The 19,251-nt window shown below is 50.3% G+C and overlaps 8 protein-coding genes across 9 annotated transcripts; 3 read left to right on the top strand and 5 right to left on the bottom strand.

The window, feature by feature from the left end:
• Positions 1 to 162: 162 nt before the first annotated feature.
• AAFC00_006799 (uncharacterized protein) lies at positions 163 to 1,440 on the bottom strand (the record flags this gene model as incomplete). Of its 2 annotated transcripts, none has more annotated exons than XM_069346807.1 (4): positions 163 to 354; positions 406 to 505; positions 553 to 1,011; positions 1,067 to 1,440. In XM_069346807.1, 4 exons carry the CDS (start codon positions 1,438 to 1,440, stop codon positions 163 to 165), a joined length of 1,125 nt encoding a protein of 374 aa, XP_069199682.1. The 2 variants fall into 2 exon arrangements, with proteins under 2 accessions (XP_069199682.1, XP_069199683.1); XM_069346806.1 differs by having other exon boundaries at positions 1,067 to 1,158.
• Positions 1,441 to 2,572: 1,132 nt separating this feature from the next.
• On the bottom strand, positions 2,573 to 3,282 carry AAFC00_006798 (uncharacterized protein; the record flags this gene model as incomplete). The annotated part of the gene is made up of 2 exons (XM_069346805.1): positions 2,573 to 3,068; positions 3,125 to 3,282. 2 exons carry the CDS (start codon positions 3,280 to 3,282, stop codon positions 2,573 to 2,575), a joined length of 654 nt encoding a protein of 217 aa, XP_069199681.1.
• Positions 3,283 to 3,677: 395 nt separating this feature from the next.
• AAFC00_006797 (uncharacterized protein) lies at positions 3,678 to 5,960 on the top strand (the record flags this gene model as incomplete). Its single annotated transcript, XM_069346804.1, has 1 exon — positions 3,678 to 5,960. One exon carries the CDS (start codon positions 3,678 to 3,680, stop codon positions 5,958 to 5,960), a length of 2,283 nt encoding a protein of 760 aa, XP_069199680.1.
• Positions 5,961 to 6,178: 218 nt separating this feature from the next.
• Positions 6,179 to 7,746, bottom strand: AAFC00_006796 (uncharacterized protein; the record flags this gene model as incomplete). The annotated part of the gene is made up of 2 exons (XM_069346803.1): positions 6,179 to 6,672; positions 6,753 to 7,746. The coding sequence occupies 2 exons, from the start codon at positions 7,744 to 7,746 to the stop codon at positions 6,179 to 6,181; spliced, it is 1,488 nt and encodes a 495-aa protein (XP_069199679.1).
• A 975-nt stretch (positions 7,747 to 8,721) lies between these two features.
• Positions 8,722 to 10,174, top strand: AAFC00_006795 (uncharacterized protein; the record flags this gene model as incomplete). Its single annotated transcript, XM_069346802.1, has 3 exons — positions 8,722 to 8,774; positions 8,834 to 9,098; positions 9,152 to 10,174. The coding sequence occupies 3 exons, from the start codon at positions 8,722 to 8,724 to the stop codon at positions 10,172 to 10,174; spliced, it is 1,341 nt and encodes a 446-aa protein (XP_069199678.1).
• A 2,200-nt stretch (positions 10,175 to 12,374) lies between these two features.
• AAFC00_006794 (uncharacterized protein) lies at positions 12,375 to 12,883 on the bottom strand (the record flags this gene model as incomplete). The annotated part of the gene is made up of 5 exons (XM_069348636.1): positions 12,375 to 12,477; positions 12,537 to 12,574; positions 12,630 to 12,652; positions 12,708 to 12,728; positions 12,784 to 12,883. 5 exons carry the CDS (start codon positions 12,881 to 12,883, stop codon positions 12,375 to 12,377), a joined length of 285 nt encoding a protein of 94 aa, XP_069199677.1.
• Positions 12,884 to 15,831: 2,948 nt separating this feature from the next.
• AAFC00_006793 (uncharacterized protein) lies at positions 15,832 to 17,043 on the bottom strand (the record flags this gene model as incomplete). Its single annotated transcript, XM_069346800.1, has 2 exons — positions 15,832 to 16,414; positions 16,472 to 17,043. 2 exons carry the CDS (start codon positions 17,041 to 17,043, stop codon positions 15,832 to 15,834), a joined length of 1,155 nt encoding a protein of 384 aa, XP_069199676.1.
• Positions 17,044 to 17,807: 764 nt separating this feature from the next.
• Positions 17,808 to 19,251, top strand: AAFC00_006792 (uncharacterized protein; the record flags this gene model as incomplete). Its single annotated transcript, XM_069346799.1, has 3 exons — positions 17,808 to 17,893; positions 17,955 to 18,119; positions 18,177 to 19,251. 3 exons carry the CDS (start codon positions 17,808 to 17,810, stop codon positions 19,249 to 19,251), a joined length of 1,326 nt encoding a protein of 441 aa, XP_069199675.1.

Raw genomic sequence — 19,251 nt, 5'->3', positions numbered from 1 at the left:
GAGGACTTCTAGTGATCGATACAACCATTTTGATCTAAATATCTATGTCTATGACTCTAATGCGCGTTTACCGTTTTAAAAGATAGGTAGTGTACAAGGACAGAAAGGGGTATAAACTATGTCCGATGTCATAAGCAAGAAAATCAGTGCAAAAAGCCCAGCTCAAACTTGATCGTTTTGAGAATCATTACGTTCATCCACTCGGCGCTCTTTGTTCTTTTCTTGCGCTTCGGCACTAGTCAACTTCTTGAATCCAAGAAGAGGGCTGTTGATGGGACTCGGTCCAGTGTAGACGAATAAGTCATACAGGAAAGCTCCAAGGGCGGCTCCAACAAATGGCAGGAATATGGGCATCTGTGTTGCATTAGTATCTATTCGCCATTGGTTGCAAGTAGTTCTACCCACCCAAAAATAGTAGCCCCCTGCGGACCACACCTCGCTGGGATAACCCACACAATTCGACATCAGTCGACCTCCAAAATCTAAAGCCGGATTCGTCGCACCCCTGGTGCTGTCAGCTTTTGTTGGCAAGATAGGCAATATGATACCTACGATGTCTCCCAGCCAAATGCTATGCCAATACCATAGAAAAGAAAGAACATGGCCAGTGGAAAGAAGTTACCGCCCGCCTTGGAAACACCGTTATTGTAATCATCCTTCAGGGCAGACACCACTATCGTGACCAGCATGATAGGCGTGATGGTTTGTATGGCCTGGGATGACTTTGGCGTGAAAGTTTGTGGATAGGTCGCGAAGATAGATGCGGTATACTTCTCAGTTGGCGGAACGAGTCGTGCTCCGTGGCCCGAATAATTGTCAATTGCAGCGACGTAATTTCCATAGACGAGCGCAGTTCCGACAAAGGCTCCCATGAACTGTGAAAATACGGTGATTGGGAATTGCCGCCATGGTAGACCACGAAACATGCAATTGGCAAAAGTGATAGCAGGATTTAGGTATGCACCTGAGTCACCTGCAATGTAGATTCCTAACATTACTCCAATACCAGTTCTAACAGGAGCCAATTAGTAGTGAATTTCTATGCTGAGTCTCATTGCATGCTCACCCCCATGGTACAGACATGTAGCTGCCATATCCAAACCCGCCGGGTGCTGTTGGTATCGTTGCTCCAAGACTTGATTGAGCGATGCTTCCCATGTAGAAGCACGCAAGCGTGAATGTACCCAGAAACTCTGAAAAGGGTTCCTGTAATGTCGAGCGAACACGACTCCAAAAGAACTTTTCGGCTCCTCGTTCATGCGGCTTCAGCGGGCGCTCAGGATCGAGTCCGATATATTTCCTCTTTCGCATGCGGAAAGCAAGGTGAGGATCCCGCACATAGCTGGGCGCATAGAGCGGTTTTAGCAGTTCTTCCTTTTGTTCAGCTTCATGATTATCATCATATTGCGCCAACGTTCTATCAGATGAATTCGAAGGCATCCCTCTTGTCGACAAAGTCTTTAAGAAATTGTTATGAAGAAGAGCATCAAAACTCAGTTTTAAACTATTTTAAAGGTACCGTAATTAAGTACAGTGTACCATGATTAATTCCTTCCCGCAACCCTGCACAGGTGAGCTTCGGAGCCCTTCCGACGTCATCTTGACGAAGTTGTGAGTGATAGGACGTTATTTCCCCAGAATTTTCAACATAATCACGGAGTTATTGCAGAGCCGCACGGGAGCCGCAAGAGTGTTATTCGATACGTGCCATGTCTTATATCAGTAACAAGAGCGGATTAGACAATAAAAGCAAGATGTGATTTGTTGATGCTCGATTCTTGGTCCATATCTTTTGCCTGACTCATGAGAAAGGACCAAGCAATCCTGTGTCATATGTGGGATAGGAATGCGTTGCAAAGCTGCCTTACGATTCTTCACATGACATCTCCTCCCGTGTATCAATTTATTTTTGTTGAATGGCAAAGCGCGCAGAATCTGTGCCTAGCGTTCATGATTTTATCAGTCGATGCAGATTTTCTGAGCGGCTTGATCCACAATCTCGTACTAACGTCGATGGTAGACATCAGATCTGAGATGCACTGGACTGACCGCGAAGAGAAATATTCCTTGACTCAGCCATTCTTGGGGCACGTGCGTTCATTTTATGTTGCTTGCAACAAATGTCGAATCCTGTATCGTTGTAGGCAAGCATGCTACGAAGACAGATACCAAGACTCGTCGTGATATTAATGTTCTATGGTTCATGGATGATTCCAATGCCCTCGCTGCAAACCCGTACTATGCGGGCTTTCTGTTGTCGTCTATTCGAGGTCCACCTTCCTAGATAGAGCCTCTAGAGGATGAAGATGTATCAGTGCAATGCGAAGAGATATACAATAACACCATACAACTCATCAATCCATGCAATTTCTCGAGGGTATCATTACACAGTGTCCAAGGCCATCATATAACTTCAAAGTCTCTGAAAGGCCTGTGAGCAAAGAGGGATTCTCCGGTCAATGTGATGCTCAATATCTTCAGCCGGATCCATATGATCTATCTCTTAAGCGTATGCAGCAGAGTGTCGCGGGTTTGGGCGAAAGGGATATCTTGTAGATATTCCTCAAGCGGCTTATTTGCTGACAAGTCTTGCCTCGATCTTGGCCTTCTCGGCCTCTCGGATCAGGTCGATGTCCTCTCTCTTGCTGTTGTATGTGGCGTTGACTTGGTTGAAAGGATTGTCTGGGTGTTTCTCGAACTCTTTCCTGATGCGATCAACCTTCTGGTTGCGTCTCAAGCCCTTCTCGTCTTCCATTTCCGCAAGCCTCTTCTCCTCGAAAGCAGCATAGGCAGCCTTGAAGCGTCTCTCAGGATGCTTGTCTATCTTGTCATTTGATCCAGCAGTGATGGAGAGGGCGTCCAACGCATTGTCGATACCAGTAGCATTTAGCGAGGCAAGAGAGGATGGCGTGTCGAGACCGGACAGATCAAGACCTCTAGACTTCTTCTGAGCTGTCTTGGCATTGCCCGTTTTCTTCGAGGGAAGCGATGCTTCTTCTTCTGCTGCTAAAGCGGCTTTCTCAGCCTTCTTGCGAGCAGCCTCCTCTGCTTTGGCTTTGGCAGCCTCACTGCAAGAAGCTTCTGTCAACAAAGGCGAGGAAGGATGGGTGAAGGGATTACTCACGCCTTTGAGGAGTCCTTTGATCCCTTTGACCATTCTTGTGCTTCAGCTGCAGCCTTCTTCTGGTCCTCGCCTGCCTTTTTGTTTGCAGCAGCTTCGGCCTTCTTCGCGTTGCCTGCAACCTTCTTGCTGTTCTCGCCAGCTGCCTTCTTTCCAGCCATGTTTTCGAGGGGCTTTGCTGTGATGTGTGGGTGATACGGAATAGATGCGTATGATGTGTATCAGATCGAAGACTTCAGGTGCAAGAAGACAGTCGAGTTTCATGGAAAGTTTGAGGATCAAGTGGGCTGTTCCCACCATCATCGCCGAGTGCGGAAGTTCCCCGCCACGTTGTTCCCCATCTTGGCGTCTTCAGGCGCCGGTCTGCGTCATGCTGTTGTCTGTGCATAACAATTCACGATTCACCGCCTGTGCATAAACAACACTTCGTGTTCCATGTTTCATCAGTGTTTGTTCGCATGCATGTTTGTCCCAAAGTGTGTCCGACGACTACTTATGAGTGGAGAAGTCCAGCTCAGCCTCTTGCATTGAATGCAACGCTGTACCCACCACGATCATGGATGCAATTTTGGGTAAGATAACCTCGCAGGCGGTAAACTATGCAATCCGCTCTGGTGTTGCCTTGACGAGCACCTATGCCATCAAGCAATGTTCTCGCTTGATCAAAGAAGCCCCTCGGGGCAGTGATCGAGAGCAACTTCTTGCACTTCAAGTCCGACTTGAGAGTAAGATCCGTATCATCTCCCCTGCTATCGACATGATTGAATTGATCGCTGCTCGTGGGAATACTTCACTCGAGTCTGCCGTAAGCCTGACAAAAGACATACGGTGGGAGATACAAGGCTTGGGCATTCGCTTGTCAAAAGCCGCCAACGAGGAAGAGCTCCTCAGACGCCGAAGTAAACGAGCGAAATCTCGTGAACAAAACGAACTTGAGCTCAAACTTATCATATCTGACGTACGAAAGCTACTCGATCGTATCGAAGATGCTGTTCCCCTGATAAATCTAGCCATTACGACTTCTGGCGTCAATCTTTCCACAAACCTTCCTGCCACTGTCTCTCCTTCTCGTCTGCTTCAGGCTAGCACCTTTCTCACATCCGCCGATTCCCTGTACTCCAATAATCCAGGCGAGTATGTACAGGTCGGCCCTTCGTACACACTGTCGATATATATGCTCTTCGCGGGACATGCAAGTCGTCCTCATGATGAGGAAAGCATCCGTGAGACTACGTGGAAAGAAGTCGTTCACAAGGCACATGTCAAGCTTGTTCGTGTACCCCTCAAAGGTCTGTATCATCTGCCTGGTGAGCAAACAGCAGGCGATGAAGAAAAGAACAGCGGCGTCCCAGAGTCATTTCCAGAAGATGGCACATCTCTAGAGTTCGCATATCAGTTGATGATGGTGGAGGATCTCGAAGATGGGCGTGTTCACACATTCGAAAAGGACGAGCCCCAACCTGGACCATTTGATGACATTGCTGTCGCTGGGATCCGGGATGTCGTGCCCATTCATCAGGTTTCAAAGATCTTCTACGCCGACACTGGAAAGATTTTGAACATCGGCACGGAGGGTGAGGTCAATAATCCAATCCTGCTCATCAAGCGTGACGTGCATGCCGAACCTCCCCGTCGAATGATGGAAAGGCGGGAGAGTGTATACTCACAGAGGAGCGACGAGCTGGAACAAAGTTTCGCGGATGTGCAGGTCCACGCTGAAAGTCACTCCGATGCTGGTGATACCGCTGATCACAGCCATAATTCGGACGAGGAGTTTGATGATCAAGCGGAGCTAGATGCGCAGATATTCAGGGAGTCAGCACCAGTGACTCCCTCTGATGAGAACCCAGCTGTAAATGAGATGCCACACGCAGTCGACGACTCGTCAGCTCACTGGCGTCTGCCAGCAGATCTAGACCCGGAGTGGATAGCTTTCGAGGTGTTCACAGAAGAAGTGGATAGTGACGAAGAAGAGGAGTCTGAGGAATCAACAACCTGGGCGCGGTCCTCGCGACGAGAATCATTGGATCCCAGTATCTCAAATGCATTCGCGAACCTCAACCTTCGGTCATCGTCTCCAGCTGCGTATGCCGGCACTTCGATCAATGGATCTGTCCGTAAGCATAGCATGCTAGCACCCAGCGGTCCAGTCAAGACCTCGCTGTCACTACTGGAGATGCTTATACGCTTGACCGCTCTCCAGCAGTTTCGACAAGCTTCACATCTGACCATAGAGGACGAACTGCTGAATTTCTTTCTGGAGGACAGCGCCACCACCGGCGCGGGTGCCAACGTTGAATACAGACAGCGTATCCGTCGAGACGCACGCCGCCGAGTTGGCTTTGACCCTTACGATGAAAGTCCGATTAAGCGCAGGGGCGAGGAATATCTCGCGCATCCGCGCTCCACCACAGACGGATGGGGCGAAGGGGCGATGGAAGGAAGTTATCGAGAGGGAAGTTACAGGGAGGGCAGCTATTTCAACGACGAAGGGAGATATACGACTCCAGATCATATCAGGCAGAGTGTCGAGTATCCACGATACGAATCGGCGGGTAGGTCACCCAGTGTGCGACCGTCATCTCCAAGTCCACAGCTGGGCAGGCCTCCCATCTCATCCGCCAGGAGCTCACCCGCTGCTGTGCGGTCGAGCAACTCGAGACAATCGATGGCGACGCCACCTTCTTCGACCAACAAGGGGCGAAGGATGGTGTTGAGGAGCCAGGCAGAGCAGAGGCACAGGAGTCCGCTGACGAAAGAGATGGTCACTAGGGGTTCAGACAGTGCACTCGGCACCAGCCCTGGGGACGAAGTAGACGCAAAGGACGGAGTGGAGTGATTGACACCAGAAGTATAGACGGAGTGAGACTACCTGAGATTTCTACATTGAGGCTTTCCTTGCCTCGAGAAATGGAGAGAAGTTGGCAATTCGGCCATGGTTTATTAGCGTACGTTAAGATACCCCCCTTTCACGAGATTAACAGTGATACGCGAGCATGTATATTGGCATATAGATTAAACAACAAGCAAAGACCTGAGGGCACAGTAAAGAAGATATCACTCCCAATCCTCCTCGTCGCTCTCTTCTTCCTTGACTGCAGGAGCAGCAGCAGCAGCAGCAGCAGCAGGAGCAGTTTCCTTCTTCTCTGCCACTGCAGAAGCAGCAGCTGCTGCAGCCGCCGCCTCCTTGGGACTACCCGGAGCCCGACTGGTGGCTCCAGAGACAATGTCGTAGCTCGCGTCGCTGTCTGCTGTGCTCTTGCCGTCTGCGTCTTCTGATTTCCGTCGTTGGTTGGCAGATGTGGCTGTTTTTAAGAGGTCGTTATTGTCGTCCTTTTGTGTTGTTGTTGTTGTTGTTGCTGCGGCTGTTGTTGATGATGCTGTTAGTGTGGATGCCGTGGAGGATGCTGGTTGAGGGGTTGTGGATGTCAAGGTTGTCGTCGAGGAGGATCCGTCCGCGGCGGGGTTCGAGGGATTGGTATTGTCGTCTTCTTCGTTGTCCGAGTCGTCAGATCCCCAGCCTAGTTCTTCCTCGGTTTCTGCTACTGCGCCTGTTTGTGCGAGGCATTGTCAGTTACTTCTGTCGTATCATTCGGATGAAGGAAAGTATAGAGGGAGAAAGACGGCTTACCCTTCAGGACTTCCTTTCTCCTTTTCTCCTCTTCCTCGATGACCTTGCGCAGGAAGTAGTATCTCGTCCAGAAAGTCTTGTAGTCGACCTTGTCCGGGACGAGCTTCTCCATGGCTCGTCGGAGCTCTTCGTACTTCTCTAGGTCGGCGGCGATGGCCTCGGTCTGCTTGTCCACGTCGAAGGTAGCGCAGAACTTGTCGAATTCCTCGCCCTCGGAGTCCTGAGTAAAGGAGGACGAGCTGGTGTGGATGACATGGAGCTGTGCGTCGAATCTCGACGTGTGGAAGACCCTTTTGCCCTCTGCGTCGTTGGTCTCGAAGAGGACCTCGGAGGTCTCGCCGTTCTTGTCGAGCGAGGCGCCGCCCTCGGGCGCGGTGACTGTCACGGCGTCGCGCAGCCAGTCACGCATGTTGGTGCCGAACTTGAGCAGAGCCTCGTCTGCTGCATCTTCGGCCTTTTGCACTCGTTTGAGCAGACTTGGAGCTTCGGAGCGGAATCGAGAGACGAGTGATGTGGCTTCTTTGACGATGTCTGCTGGCAGTGACTCGGGCCGGTCTGGGTTCTCCGGCTTGACGTCGTCCTGGGCTTGCGGGGTCTCCTTCTCTTTGCCTTTTGTCTGTGTCTCAGGGAGAGTGAAGGTGGGATCGGAAAAGGAGACGGCGGCGCCTGTGACGGCAGTCGGGGGAGCCAGGGAGATGTTGCGGGTCTGGTTCAGGAGACCGGTGAGACCTTTGCTGGCCTGCTCGGAGCGAGAGGCGTATTCCTTCTGAGCATCTTCATAGAACGACTCGCTCTGCTTCTTGACATGTCCAAAGAACCCGCCTAGTTTTGCACCCCACGGCGACGAGGAGACGGCCTTGTACGCCTGCTGGAACTCTGTGCTGAGGGTTATGGGCTCCTCCTGCTGGCTGCCTTGGCGAGGCGTCGATGTTGCCTTGTCGTTGTCGTCTTCGGGGATTGAACCATCTTGCATGTGATCGTAGGCGACGTCCATCCTGCGCTGACTTCTGGGAGAGAGTGTTGGATTGTTATTCTATGCCATTGTTTCTTTTCAGGGAGTAGTTAATCAATCAATAGTCTGAGTACCTGATCGTAGACTTATTCGAGCTAGTTACTAGCTTTAGCTCCCAACTGTACCGTGATCTGACCCTGTCTCGCCTGTAATGCTCCCTGCGCTACGACATTTACTCGTACAAAAAGTACTTTGAATAAGCCACCTCATTCTTTAATCGCGAGCCAAGCATTTGTGCTGTGGGGCTTCACATGTTCTTTCTAGGGTACACAGTAGGTAGGGTCTCAATCGCACTACGACTCGATGACTGAATCACATGTACGGTAAATCCAATATGTCTCTCGACAAACTCTGTTCAAACACTACCTCATGCTCGCAGTTCTCAGGAGTCATCTGTTTGATCACAATGACTTCCTGGTCCCACGAACCCCATGTGTGGCCCTAAGCCTTGTAGTCTTTCGGGCTCCTTGTGAAACACAGATAGGCGGCATTGAATTCATCTTGGCAACCCCTCCACACCTCCGCCAAGACATGTTCATGTCGCCAGTCATCTTGGCAGCACCATTATAGTGTATAGAATAGTACTTGACCAAAGGTAGCGTGTTGCTCTCCCGCTCATGCTCCTCTTACTTCTTTACATAGTCCTGATATCGCTGTCCTGTCCAGCATCTTCCTCTTCGTAGACTCACCATGGCTTTGAGCACTACATTCATTCGGCTGACGCCGGCTCATGGCACATTAAGCTGGTTCATATGTGGGCGATGTGACGTAGTCTCCAACCCCACTAATTCCCGTCAACTCAAACAGGTCTACAAAGTATCGTAACTCTATCGCCCGGAAATATGTAATCGTCAAGTATTAGTCTTTCCCTCTTCATCTTGTGCTTCCTGTTTCCTTTAGAATATACCACCTAGCCACAAAATCTATCAAACACCATTATACTCTACATCCTCCAAGATGCATCACTACGACCGTGAGAAGAATGTTCCCAAGGAACACCATGTACACAGGTATGCCACCTTTACCATATCTAGACAATGCAAACAAGCGCTGATCTCATGTCGACCAGACTTGGTGACTGGCTGCCAGCTGACCACAGAACCCACCGAGAATGGATCGGTGGCCTTGTCGAAGACGTGGACAACAACCCCAAGGAGCTTCACCCTGTTATCAAGGAGTTCCAGCAGCTCATCGAGAACAACACGCGCATCTACCTATTGATCAATGCTATGTTCGAGGAGATTCCGCATAGGAAACCATACAACAACCAACCCGGAGGTAACAGTCAGATCCGTGATTATCAGCATTTCCTCAAAGTCCTCAACCACATCATGGTGAGTCTCCTTTCTGGCCCCACTCTTTATCCCAATCTGATCCTACCCTCTAGACTATTGCACCCCACTGGCACACCAAGTCTGAAAAGGTAGGCATGGTCGGTCTCCCGATCCTTGCCCTCCTCGACTGGCCCATGGGCACCCCCAGTGGTTTTGCCCTGTTTTTGGACCCTGAAATGAACAAGATGTGGAAGAAGATTCTCGACGCATGGGGTGAATTCCTGTCGTCGCCCGAGTCCCGTGAGCCTGCCCTGGGTGATGGCCCTGCGGGATGGTTCTCTTCTACCGGCATGACTGATCTCAGCATTGTGGCCAACAAGCCGCACAAGACCGACCACTCCTTTGAGGACATGTTTGTCTGTCAGCCAGATCAGCCTTACCATGGCTACAAGTCATGGGACGACTTCTTCACTCGCTTGTTCAAGGAAGGCATCAGGCCGGTTGCCTCCCCAGACGACGACAACGTGATTGCCAATGCCTGCGAGTCGAAGCCCTACAACTACCAGTACGACTGCAAGATGCGCGACAAGTTCTGGATCAAGGGACAGCCGTACTCCATTACTGACATGCTCGCTCACGACCCATTGGCGCAGCAATTCGCAGGTGGCACCGTTTACCAAGCCTTCTTGTCTGCCCTATCATACCACCGCTGGCACGCACCCGTCAGTGGTAAGGTCGTCAAGGCGTTTGTGGCCCCTGGCACTTACTACTCCGAGCCCCTCTGGGAGGGAGTTGGTCAGCCTGGTGTCAAGGACATTGACATCGGTGGTCAGACGAGCAGTCAAGGTTACTTGACCGCGACCGCCACCCGCGGCATTATCTTCATCGAAGCTGACAACCCGGCCATTGGCCTTATGGTCTTCATTGGCATTGGTATGACTGAAGTGTCCACTTGCGATATCACTGTCAAGGAAGGTCAACATATCAAGAAGGGCGAACAGACTGGCATGTTCCATTTCGGTGGCAGCACTCACGTCCTGATCTTCAGGAAGGGCGTCAAGGTCCAGGGATTCCCCGAGCCGGGACTTGAACACAATCACCCTGTCAGGGCCCCAGTTGCCTACATCAAGAACTGAGTGGACGATGTTATGTAGACAAGCCACCGTCGGTGTCTAGCGACGAAAGACTTTTGATGGAAAATAGCACATGTTATGTAATCCGTAATGCCAGACCTGCTCACCCAAGACTTGCTTTCTACATTCATACTCAAGGCACTATATACGTTCTTTTTGAAGTCGACGATAAATCCTTTTCACTCATGCTTGGAAATCGTGACACTGATCACAGCATAAAGTACGGGCCCACCAACATTCATGCCAAGACTTGACGTTGGCGATGGTTGAGGTGCCATGCATCGCATATAGCTCACCATCTTGCGCTCAATCGATTCAGCCAACATGAATCGCAATACTCGCGAGTGATTCAAACATAGAACAAAACAAAGAATTGCTGTGTTCGAAGCTCAAGATCCATCTGGATATCAATGCCGTCCTATCTGCCTTCTGGACTACTGACGAAGCTCTCGAGTCATACTTTTGACGACCAGCGGCTCGGTACCACCAGTCAAGTAATGCATCGCCGTTGGCAACATCCTGTCTCTTGCATCTCTGTGCCACAGCATGTATAGAAGTCCAAAAAAGCGCCTCGAGTTGACGCCCTTGCGAAGAGTCACTCTTAATCAGATACTTGACGGAAAAGGAAGGTGAATGCAGAGTTTCCGAGGAGTCATAATCCTTCCGTCCCTCGTCGACTATCTGTCGAGAATATCGTGTCGTCTATAGTCACTATACATATGAGTCTACCCACTCTTTCTTCAATCAACCGAATGCAAACCATATCAGGCCTCGACTCAGACAGACTCAAGAGGGAAGCCAACCTATAGTCAAACATGCAACCTCAAGACCCCCAACCCCCACCCCTCCCAATCCTGGCCCCACCAGCCCTCCAGAAAGGCGACACAATAGCCTTCATCTCCCCCTCGAGCCGTCTAAACCACGTTTTCCGGTCCCGGATCCAAAACGCCACTCAATTCTTCACATCGCACGGCTTCTCGACAACCGAAATATTCTCTCCCATCCCCACGCCATCATCATCATCATCATCATCATCATCATCCAAGAAGCCATCAAGAAATGAGCAGGTCCAACACCGCATCTCAGAGCTCCACTCGGCCTTCTCCGACCCGTGTGTCAGCGCGATAATATGCACCATCGGCGGGCTTACGGCAAACGAACTCCTGCCGCATCTAGACTACGCTCTCATCCGCGCGAACCCAAAGATCTTCGTGGGATACTCTGATACCACACTGTTGCATCATGCGTTTTATTTCAGGTCTGGTCTGCGGACTTTTTACGGGCCGGCTGTGATTCCGCAATTTGGAGAGGAGGGCGAGGAGGGCCCGGTGGGGTTTACTGTGCGGGCTTTCCTTGATGTCGTTATGGGGCTTGGGCGGTCTGTTTCTTCGTCCTTGTCGTCGTCGTTGGCTTCTGCGGGTAGAAACGACGCCAAGGGATTAAGTGAAGCAGCTTCATCTTCAGTGCGTAGATACACGTTTCCGCACTCGGAAACGCATATCCCCGGCTATGTAGACTGGGCATCACCGTGTGCGCACCACAGGCGCGACGCTCGCCACTCGGTGCCCAACCCGCCCCTGAAATGGCTGCGTCGACCATCTGCTTCCTCTTCTGCTCAGCCAGCGACAGGAACAGCAGATATAAGAGGCCTCCTCTACGGCGGCTGTCTGCCCTCTCTCGTCCAGCTGACAGGGACGCCCAACCTACCCTCGACCTTTTATTCTTCTTCTGCCACCGACCCAAAGGTTCTCTTCATAGAACTGCCCGACGGATACGCGGGCCCGGCGTCACCGTTTCCCCCCGATCTGGCACGCACGGCTCTTTTCGATCTCGTGAATGCGGGCGTGCTGAACTGTAATCTGCAGTGCTTGATCGTGGGTAAGATGTTTCAGTATGATGAGGAGATGCAGGAGAGGTTTTTGGGAGATGTTCTGGAGGCTACTTCTTTTGTTGCGCCATTGGATAGGGAAGAGGGTAAGACTGCGAGTGGGATGAAGGAGGTTCCGGTGTTGATTGGTTGGGATGTGGGTCATGTTGATCCGATCCTGACGGTTCCCCTGGGAGCAAAAGTGGGGATTGATGGGGTCACGGGTGAGGTTTGGGTTGAGGAGGATATGGTCGCTGTGGGCGATCGTTGAATGTTGGGGATAGGGTAGAGGAATGGAGGAAGATAGGCTGAGCGAAGGTGGCTTTGACTTCAACTCTACTCTAGATGCTTCGGGACCATGTGAGAAGAGATACAGAAACGAATCGAGAGCCAGTCGCTTTCCACATCGTCAATCTCGAAGGCCAGGTTGGGTGGGATCCTTTGGTCATTTTGTAAGTGAGTGCAAGAAAGCATGTGATTATCCCATGTATGGCATACATCTGTGGTTGGATAGGACTGAGATCCACACCGATGACCTGAGCCTTGTATCAGTGATTACACCTCGAATTATACAGCCTTGACTTGGCATACCTCGGCAGACGGATACGTATCAGCTTTTGATGCATTGTCAAATACTTAAGCATGTGCATACAGGGATTGAAGGGGTACCCATGTCTACAGCCCAGATGCCTGGTGTCGAGATTAGCACATGATATCAATTCCTGTAAAAGTATATATAAATTACCGGTTCCTGTCGCAACGTCGAGGATCTTCTGAGGGTGAAACCCTATCGGTGCATGATGAAGCTCACCTTTGCATAAGAGTAGATTGACATGATGCTTCATGTTTTCGCGGTCCGCTTCTTGCTAGGAACATGAGCTAGGTCGCATGTACAGCTAGTGCAGGATTACCTCGTCATTGGGATGAAAGTATCCTCGTCGCTAAATCAGTTCATGGCAGACGATATAAGGAGCAGTTCGTACTCACGACCTGCGCGGTAGGCATGGTATCGTCGCCCGTTTTCATATTGATAGTCTCGGGCTCCCCTCTTCAGTGATGTCCATAGACTTTCAGTTTCGGACTCAATGGCAGAGTCCCGATCACTGCCGCCGGGGTTTACTCCAAGATCACGAGATTCCAATGCCTCTGGAAGCTATCGCAGTGTATCAGACATATTTCCGCGCAGACGAACGTCAAATTGTTCTGTAGGACACACACGGTTGGTTCCCGGTCCCTGTTTCTCCTTGCTGCATGATAGTCACGTTGAAATCTTGCCTGCCTGCTTGGTGATCAATGCTAAGTGTCGCTTGAAGTGAAGGCGATACTGTACTCGTGTGTCCTGGTTGGTTTGTGGCTCACTTTTGCCGGACAATGAGTCGAGACGGTAGCATCCGCCATGAGTCTAGTATTTGACGACTTCTCCCCATACATTATGAGCGAATGACACCGTAAGCACAGTCATTGACAGAAGCATGATTGATTGCCGTAACGAACTCAACATTCAGAAGTGCGCACAACGAAGACGCAATCAAAACCCAAATCTCGATTCGATATTGACAGAAGGACCTATGATGGCATCCGTCACTGATCGTTGAAGAGCCGGACGGGAAGTTGGCGGATCACGCAGAGATCTTTGGTCACACACTTTGAAGTCCAGGGATGTGGTTTACAATAGCCGCGGAGGCAGAACCACGATCTAGCGTGAAAGTCAAAAAGAGCATCATAGATTGGCAACGCAATTGTACGGCTTAAATACTTCTTTCAGTACCGGCTGTGTGGTTCGTTTCTCTTGGGAGAGCTAGCGTGAGAGAGTATGAGCCTTGGTCATGGACAACGCATGCAGGCTTTCGCTTCAAGTGTATTACTTGTCGACGTGGTACGAGGACAACCTCTTTCGTCACTTAATTGCCATAGAGATATATATCCCTGGTCTGTGAGGGTCTGAGAATCGAGACATGATCATCATCAAGCAAGCCTTACGGTTCAGAAGGAAGGACGATAGTGTTCGTCCATAGAAAGCGGCTGTACCATAGCCTATTGAGGAAGGAACAAGCACCCTATCGGCACCGCAAATGCTCCAATCTTCATAAAGTTCAAGAAAAGCATTCAGAATCCTGACATGGACATTCCTTCTTCGATAGACGAATGTGTTGCTTCCGGTTGCATTCCATTTGGCATAGGCTAAGCATGAGGTTATCGATTAGACACCATGCTGCTCATAGATACACTAAGGAAGACTTTCCAGCTCCGGGAGCCGAGCAGACATGAGGCTCAGGAGTACTTGTGTAGCACATGCGTAAGACAAAATGACCGACTGTCACTTGGTCCAGCGCTAGATGTCCATACTCGAATAAAAGTAAGGTAGCAATACACTTGAGGTACTGTACAGTAAGCTTGGCAACCTGAGGTTGGTCCCACCTACCTTTGGTGCGCTTTAGACCATACTGCAACCTTCTACAGTAATCAACCATTCTACGTCGCGTTACTTATTATATTCAATTGAATTGACCTTATATTATTGATAAAATGGATCAACGCGAAGTCATGTTGCAAGCGGCCCTTCAAGAGCTTCAAAATCACCCTGAAAAATCAATCAAAGACACTGCACGAGAATATGGCATGTCCGCAACAACGCTTCGTCGTCGTCGCGACGGAGGCATTAATCAACGTACTGCTCAAGAGCCTACACAAAGGCTTGTTCCTATTCAAGAAGAATTCCTCGTCAATTGGATATTACAGCAAGATTTGCAAGGTTGTGCCCCCTCTCCGAAGCGTGTTCGCGATATGGCTACACATATCCTTCGTTTACATAACGACAACAAACCTTTAGGGGTTAATTGGCTCCCTAAGTTCGTAAAGCGTAATCCAAGGATTGCCTCTGTAATCGGACGTAAAATCGAGGCCGCGCGAATTCATGGAACCTCGCAAGAAGCTATACAATTGAATATGAGGCCTCTAAGGCCTTGAAGGTAGCGAAGCAACCTAATTCAGATGCTCAAAAAGCTGCAGAAGCCCTTAAAAATATATCCATAGAGGCATGTCTCCATAGATGGCAATTGAATTGAATTTTATCCATTGATATTCCAATATTTCATCCAAAGGTTGCAGTATGGCCCAAAGCGCACCAAAGGTAGGTGGGACCAACCTCAGGTTGCCAAGCTTACTCATGTTCGACACTTCTGAACCCTTACTCTGTAAAGAGCTGAGCCACTAGTGTCACGCTGCAGCCATGACATCCCACTTCCAGGTTGTGCGATCATTTCTCCAATTCTACAAAGTGTACCGAAGCTGTTTAGCTAAACAAGGTACCGATACAAGTACCATATCCTACGCAAGTCTATATAAACGGTCAAGAGGACCTACATGTCATGTAGACAGCGGCTACTGAGCCCATATCGGCATTATTGTCAGGTGTGCCTGACGTCGTGGAAGCAGAACAGTTACTCCGTGCACTATGAGGTACTTAATACTTTGAAAGTGTGCCAAATATTGATGACGATTCATTATATATGTATGTGTCTTATGTATGTATATGCGACTAACATTCTTCTGTGGGCGATAAATCATAACTTTTCCACCATTAGTACGAGCATGTCGACCACATTCTCTCCAGAGCAAGACGTAGACCATATGCTCCCTCACTCCCATATCGAAAATGATTAGAAAGTGAGAATCTTGGAATATAAGGAGCCTTAGGAGTGTTATGCTCCAAACCCAATTGTGACTTTGATAATGGTATTCTCATACGAGAAAAACCGTGATCGCATTCAAGAAGAAAGGACTTAGGATGAACTCATACGTGATTTCCAAATGTCCAGAAGAAGGCACCCAAAGCAATACCACACAGAATAGGTATCGTCAGGTTGTCATCCAAGCCCATGACATCGATTGCTTCACTACCACTCGCGACAACCCCCGAAGTGACAGCGACCACGGCCAACGCAGCATAGCCATCGATGGTGCTATCTTTCTTCGACCAGCCGAGGAGTTGGCGCAGCTGAGGAGGCAAAGTCAGAGCACCATCGAAGGCGAAGCTATCGACGCCTGTGTTCCACTCGGCAGGTGCGAGAGGAGCAATGTACTGCCAAAATGCTACGGCGGCAATAAGGCCAACAATGAAGGCAGCGAGTGTACCAGCCAAGCTCTTCCCTTGTCTGATGCGGGGCGTGTACTTGCCCCACATGCGACCGAAGGTGCTGGCAGCTGTGTCACACCAGGAGAGTAATAGGATGGAAAGAACAGCGACGTCTTTCTGGCAGAAACGCATGACAGCCCATGCGCCGGCAAGATACGAGATGACGCCGTTGTACTTGTCGTGAGCTTCGGACTCGCGCATGAAAGGACCCAGTATCTCAATATAGAGACTGTTGAGAGCACTGTAGACAATGAAGTGTTAGAGAAGGCAGTTCTGTGGGGGAAAAAGTGAAACTTACGGCCAGCGCATTCTCAAAAAGTCGGTAGTAGCGATAGGAATGAGCGCAGAAAGAAGCACAGGGTGGATGGCACTGGTCTGAGTGCCATTCAGGTAGAGATAGATGGTGACGAAGCCTATCGAGACATGCAGGAACTTGCGCGGTATCTCGTGCTTATGGATGAAAGTGCGCCATTCGCGATGGATGGGAATCAGACCCAGCGGACTCGGGCTCCTGCTGAGTTGTCGCCAATACTCTCTGCCTCTTCCCATGACAGCACTCGCAGGACTGAGATGGCCATTTGTGTCTTGATCCGGGTCTTTCAGCGTGATAGGTTCCGGCTTCCGTCGCGCCGGCTTTGCCGTTCCATTCATGGTTTGAGAAATCTTCTTTGTCAGTTGCGGACTCCGACTGCGAGTTCGGGCGCGCGCAAGTTCTGGGTCTTCGGCGACGATGTTTTCCTCGTTTATAGGTTCTTGACTCGGAAAGCGCGTCCTTTTCGTTGCGAAATAGTCGCGAGTGAGTTGTTCGGATGGCGTCGGGGAGGGCGATATCACGCGCGGCGTATCAGGCACGATGTAGGGTTGAGACATGGCGCATTAATCATCAATGGGAGTGGGGAAGTGGTGAATGCTGCCCCGAGGGGAAAATGATATATGGTGTCGATAGATATAACAGATAATTCAAGGAGTGGATAATGGAGGACCACGACAACAGATGGTAGGATTAATTATCTAAGGCATCTAAGCCACACACAAACACAGCCATGCGCGAAGCAGGTTTACAACAGTGATGTCAAGCTGCACGTTTCAGAATCCGAGATTTGAGCAGAACTGCAGCATGCAGGGTCATGCGATCACAAGCGAATCTGACAACACACGGTAATGATAGGACAGAGATGGGGGGGAGATCCATGTTGCTTGCAGAACTTCATTCCGAACATGATCTTGAGCAAACTGACTCTGTACCCTAGATTTCTTCAAAGTAGCGTATCATTCGATGCGATGCCCGCTCACGAGCTGCCACCGACTCAAGACAATCACCAGCACTAATGGCTTAAGGCACAGCACGCAATAACAAGTCCGATTAACTAGAGTGATTCGTGATTTACTTGGGAAGAAGAAGACGAAATGCGCAGCATGTGATAGATAAGATCTGACGCCATGGCAATCCGCTGCTGATCTCGGCTCTTGTGGCGATAAGATAAACCATGTCCCTCATACAGGACAGATAAGGGCTATTCTGGGGCGATAACGACGGGATGTGGTGCAATGACACAAAGTTACATGCGGGCATGTCATTTTAATCTGTATGTTTTATTGTCCTTGTAACTCGACAAACAATCCAACAGACCAAGATGGCTTCCGCAACGAGACCTTTCAACATTGAGACATGTGCTCGTCCCAATATTCTAGCTCTCGAACCATACAGATGTGCCCGCGAGTAAGCCAATTGACACCTATTCTCTCTATACCACGAAAACATTTAATTAATGACTCATCAGTGACTACAAAGATGATGGCACAAATGTCCTCCTCGATGCCAATGAGAACGCGTATGGACCTGGATTGGCATTAGACAGCAATGGGAAACTCGCCAATGGAACAGCGAATGGTGACTCTCCAAGTGTTGAGGTTGATCTACTTGGTCTCAATCGCTATCCCGATCCGTACGTCCTCCCTCTCCTGCTCTTTCCTGATACAGAAACTTACTGACGACTCCTAAGCCACCAGCACGACCTGAAGCAACTGCTGTGCAACCTTCGCAATACCCACACTCACACAGAAAAGAACATCACTCCGGAGAACCTCTTCGTCGGTGTTGGCAGCGATGAAGCCATTGATGCACTCCTCCGCGCCTTCTGCACTCCCGGCAAAGACAGGATCCTGACGTGCCCACCCACTTACGGCATGTACTCAGTCTCGGCCCAAGTCAACGATGTTGCTGTCGTCAAGGCTCCCTTGGATGTCAACAACGACTTTGCCCTTCAACCACACCTCGTCAACGAGATGCTATCTGCAGATCCCACTATTAAAATGGTCTACATCTGCTCACCGGGAAATCCCACTGCCAACCTCGTCAGCAAAAAGGACGTCCAGACCGTCCTCGAACACCCAACGTGGAACGGAATCGTCGTCCTCGACGAAGCCTACATCGACTTTGCCCCCGAGGGCTCCTCGCTCGCAGAATGGGTCAATGACTGGCCGAACCTAGTCGTCATGCAGACCCTCTCCAAGGCCTTCGGACTCGCGGGAATCCGTCTCGGAGCAGCATTCACCTCGCCTCCCATCGCCCGCCTCTTGAACTCCCTAAAGGCACCTTACAACATCTCGAACCCAACCTCGCAAATCGCAATCGCCGCCCTGCAGCCCCAGAACCTCGCCGTCATGCGCTCGAACCGTGAGAAGATTATCGCTCAGCGTGAGCGCATGCTGTCATCCATGCCTCAAATCACCGGTGTCGGTCGATTCCGTGGCGGCCGCGAGTCCAACTTTCTACTAGTTGAAATGCTCGACACGGCGTCTGGCAAGCCGTCCAACGAAATCGCATTGGCCGTCTACGAACAGCTGGCCGAGAACAAAGGCGTCGTCGTGAGGTTCAGAGGCAAAGAGCCCGGCTGTCTCGGTTGTTTGAGGATCACGGTCGGTACCGAAGACGAAGTCTCGAGGTTCCTTGCCGAGTTGGAGGTTGTGTTGAGGGAAGTGAACGCTGCTAAGAGTGGAGCATCGTCTTCTGCGACGAAGGCTGAGAAGGTGGCTGAGGAGAAAGCCGAAAAGGATGCCAGTGGTGTCGTTGCGTAA

Source organism: Neodothiora populina, assembly GCF_041146345.1.
Source record: "Neodothiora populina strain CPC 39397 chromosome Unknown canker_contig_8, whole genome shotgun sequence".
NCBI lineage: Eukaryota > Fungi > Ascomycota > Dothideomycetes > Dothideales > Dothioraceae > Neodothiora > Neodothiora populina.
Note: the sequence above shows the minus strand (reverse complement) of the source record. Positions and strands in the feature narration are given on the sequence as shown.